This window comes from Eurypyga helias, unplaced genomic scaffold (genome assembly GCF_000690775.1).
Source record: "Eurypyga helias isolate BGI_N326 unplaced genomic scaffold, ASM69077v1 scaffold27846, whole genome shotgun sequence".
In the NCBI taxonomy this organism is placed as follows: domain Eukaryota; kingdom Metazoa; phylum Chordata; class Aves; order Eurypygiformes; family Eurypygidae; genus Eurypyga; species Eurypyga helias.
In genome coordinates, this window is record NW_010258954.1 from 1 (window position 1) to 3281 (window position 3281).

General features: G+C 41.6%; 1 protein-coding gene across 1 annotated transcript in view; it reads left to right on the forward strand.

Annotated features, from left to right (window-relative positions):
* Positions 1-6: 6 nt before the first annotated feature.
* Positions 7-3281, forward strand: part of INTS7 (integrator complex subunit 7) — a gene marked incomplete at its 3' end in the record, with an annotated part of 13179 nt that continues 9904 nt past the window's right edge. Inside the window, exons 1-3 of the mRNA XM_010154540.1 lie at positions 7-100; positions 307-436; positions 1308-1454. Coding sequence (XP_010152842.1) covers positions 10-100; positions 307-436; positions 1308-1454 — 368 coding nt within the window. The remainder of the gene's footprint in view (positions 101-306; positions 437-1307; positions 1455-3281) is intronic.

A 3281-nucleotide genomic window follows, 5' to 3' on the forward strand; every position in this document is an offset into this window, starting at 1 on the left:
GGGGTCGGTATGGCTGCCAACGCCAAGTCCTTCCTGGCCGATGCGGGCTACGGCGAGCAGGAGCTGGACGCCAACTCCGCCCTTATGGAACTGGACAAAGGTGAGGCTGGGGCTGACTGCCCGGAGGGGCTGCGGCGCCCGCCCCTGCCTGCCGCAGGGTTATGGGGGGCAGTTCCGTCCTGTCCTTCGGTCCCCAGCGGCTGGGAGCTTTGTTTTGCGCCGCTTTACCGCGTGTGGAGGGGTGGAGGAATGCCCTGGTTTAGAAGGAGCGTCGGTTTCCTCATTGATTATTCTTGTCTTGTTTAGGCCTCAGGTCCGGCAAACTCGGGGAGCAGTGCGAAGCCGTCGTTCGTTTTCCCAGGCTCTTCCAGAAATATCCTTTCCCTATTCTCATTAACTCGGCCTTCCTAAAGCTAGCTGATGTTTTTAGAGTGGGGTAAGTAGCATCAGTCGGTTTCTATCCATTCAAATCTGATCTGTAGTAATGCAGTGTACCTTGGAGTGTTGCTGCATCGGAGTCTGGGCAGTCGTGGGGTTTCTTTGCTTGCCTGGTAATTCCATCACAGTGGTACCTACTCTGCTGAGGACAAGCTATGCTTGATTGAAGCTTACTTTTACCATTTTCAGTGGGTTTAAGTGGCTGTGAGTGGTCAATAACACAGATCCTTTCCATTTGTCCGGATCTGAGGATTCACTGGCTGACAGGTGTAAGTTCACTGGTGTAAATTCTGCTCCATAGGCACATTCAAATTCATAATTAATAAAAAGATGAACGACCATATGTGCAAATTGTGGTTCTAAGTTATGTTAATACCAAAGCCCAAAGTGTAGCTTTTTCAAGTGCCTGATATCTAAATGATGTGTGTGATGGAAATGGAACTACTTTGTAGTAGCTTATGAAATTATTTGTTGCTGTTGTGGAATCTTCACTGTTGGCCCTAGGAAGGAAAAGAAATTCACTCACACCTGGCAATGGCAATTAAACTTTTCTGTCTTAGTCCTGGAAATGCTTTTCTAGGGGACTTTGATCCCTAAGCGTGCACAAAACGGGCATTTGCTTACACTCCTTCTCACTGGTGTCAACGAGTTCATTTCCCTGAATTTGACACTGCCAGAAAATAGAACACTTATGTGTTAATAGTCTCTTTTTGACTATATCGGTCTATGTAAATATAAAGTTTCTAAAGCATAGATGTTTCCTTGTTTTAATTTACTCTTGGAAGTTTTTAAAAATAATTTTGCTTTTAAAGTGGTTGAATTTTTATTATAAAACAGTGTGATAAAGAAACATGTGTGTCTTCTAATAGAAACAACTTCCTGAGGCTTTGTGTGCTGAAAGTTACTCAGCAGAGTGAGAAGCACTTGGAGAAGATCCTAAACGTGGATGAATTTGTCAAAAGAGTTTTCTCAGTAATTCACAGCAACGATCCAGTTGCCCGGGCTATTACACTTCGGTATGTATAACATAAATAAACCTAACTTACTTTGAATCTCTAGCTAATTATTGGTATCCTAGTCTGGAATAACAAAATCTACAACTATCATGTATGAAATGTAGGAGGTGTCTTAAACGTTGTTCATAGTGTTATTAAAAGCAAATATATCTGTCTTTAAGGGGGGTGTACAATCAGGAGCTGTAATAGAAGAACAAAGTTATTAACCATTTGTGATGGTGAGAATTTTGTGGGTAGCTCTAGGCAAAGCAGAATTTGCAGTGTACTCAAGAGAAGAGAAATGAACCTGTTGTGTGCATAACCCAGGCAGTAGCTATATGCTATAATCACAAGTTGCTGTGCTGGGTTCAGTCAGAAGAGTTAACTCTTTACAGTGGCTGGTATGAAGCTGTGTTCCTGGATTTACACAGAGAAGTACTGATAAGGTCATCTTAACTGTTGCTGGGGAATGCCTGTACCAAATTCAAGGTCTTTTTCTCAGCTTCTGGTACTGCAGCTGTGTTCTCTACTCTCTCTTGATTCAGGCAGTGTAGGGGACACACAGTTCAGACAGCTGACCCACACTGATCAAAGGGGTATTTCATTCCGTAGTACATCATGCTCAGCACATAGGTGGGGAGGGATTCCAGGAGCCATTACTGTGTTACTCTGATACTTGCTAACACAGCTTTGCTAACTCCTTTGGTGGCTCATTTGGGAGGTTGTTGGTGGATTTGTTAGTTTTCCTGGTCGTGCTGTCGCTGATAGGGTTTACTCAGACTCTGCTGCGATCGCTCTCAGGCTCTCTGGCTCTGACTGTCACTTCTCAGGACCTGGTTGTGCATCGGTTGGTGGGTGGTGAGAAATTGTATCATAACTGTATCGTGTTTTATTTTCTATTATTTTAATTACTTAGTAGTAATATTTGTGTATATTAATTTAGATTCAATTAGTAAATAGTTCGTATCTCCATTTTACGAGCTTCCTTGTCTTTTTCATCTGATTCTTCCCCTCAGTTGGAGGAGGGGAGGGGGGGACCTGTGAGAGTGGCTTTATGGTATTTTGCTAGCTGGAGTTAAACTGTAACAGTTGCCTATGATACATTTAGACCAGGACTAAAAGGAAAGTGCTTCCTGTTCGTGTCAAAATACTTTTTTGTTAACTTGTAACCAAAACATATTTATGTGAACCTTATTATACTTGCCCCTATTTTTCATTTATCATTGTCCCAGAAGTTTGTTGTTTGTTGATCTCTGATCAATAACTCGTCAGGAAGTTCCATTGTATTATTGATTGCTTTGGACTTGCTGGGAATCAAATGGGGGAAAAAAACCCTCCCACATCCATTAAGCTATCTCTAATGGCACTGTCCTACTGCTTTGGTGTCTGTGTCTCTAACACTATCCAAAATGATCATGTTAATTGCATCTTCCAGCTCATGTGCAAATGAATTCAAATGTGAAGAAAGTACTGTTTTTCCTTTTGTGTTCTTTTCTTCTGTCCATCTAGAACTGTTACTGGTTTCGCTATTGAAAATAGAAGCATTAGCAGGGGTTTCTTTTTGATTAGATCAAATGTGCAATTCTTTCTTCAGATATTTTATTTGAGATATGCTTTCATGCTGTGGTGTCTCAGAAATTGCTAAATGCAGTATTAGCTACATGTTTTCTTGTAGTTCCACTTCAGTATTCTAGTGTAAAATTACAGTTATTGACTGGGGTTAGGGGCTGTCTTTACAGATTGCTAGAAGTCCCAGGAATCTGCTCAGTTTGGAGGAAAAAAAAAAAAACCCAACCCAAACTTAAATTACTAATCAGTTCACAGTGAAAGGTTGAAATGGCTGTTGGT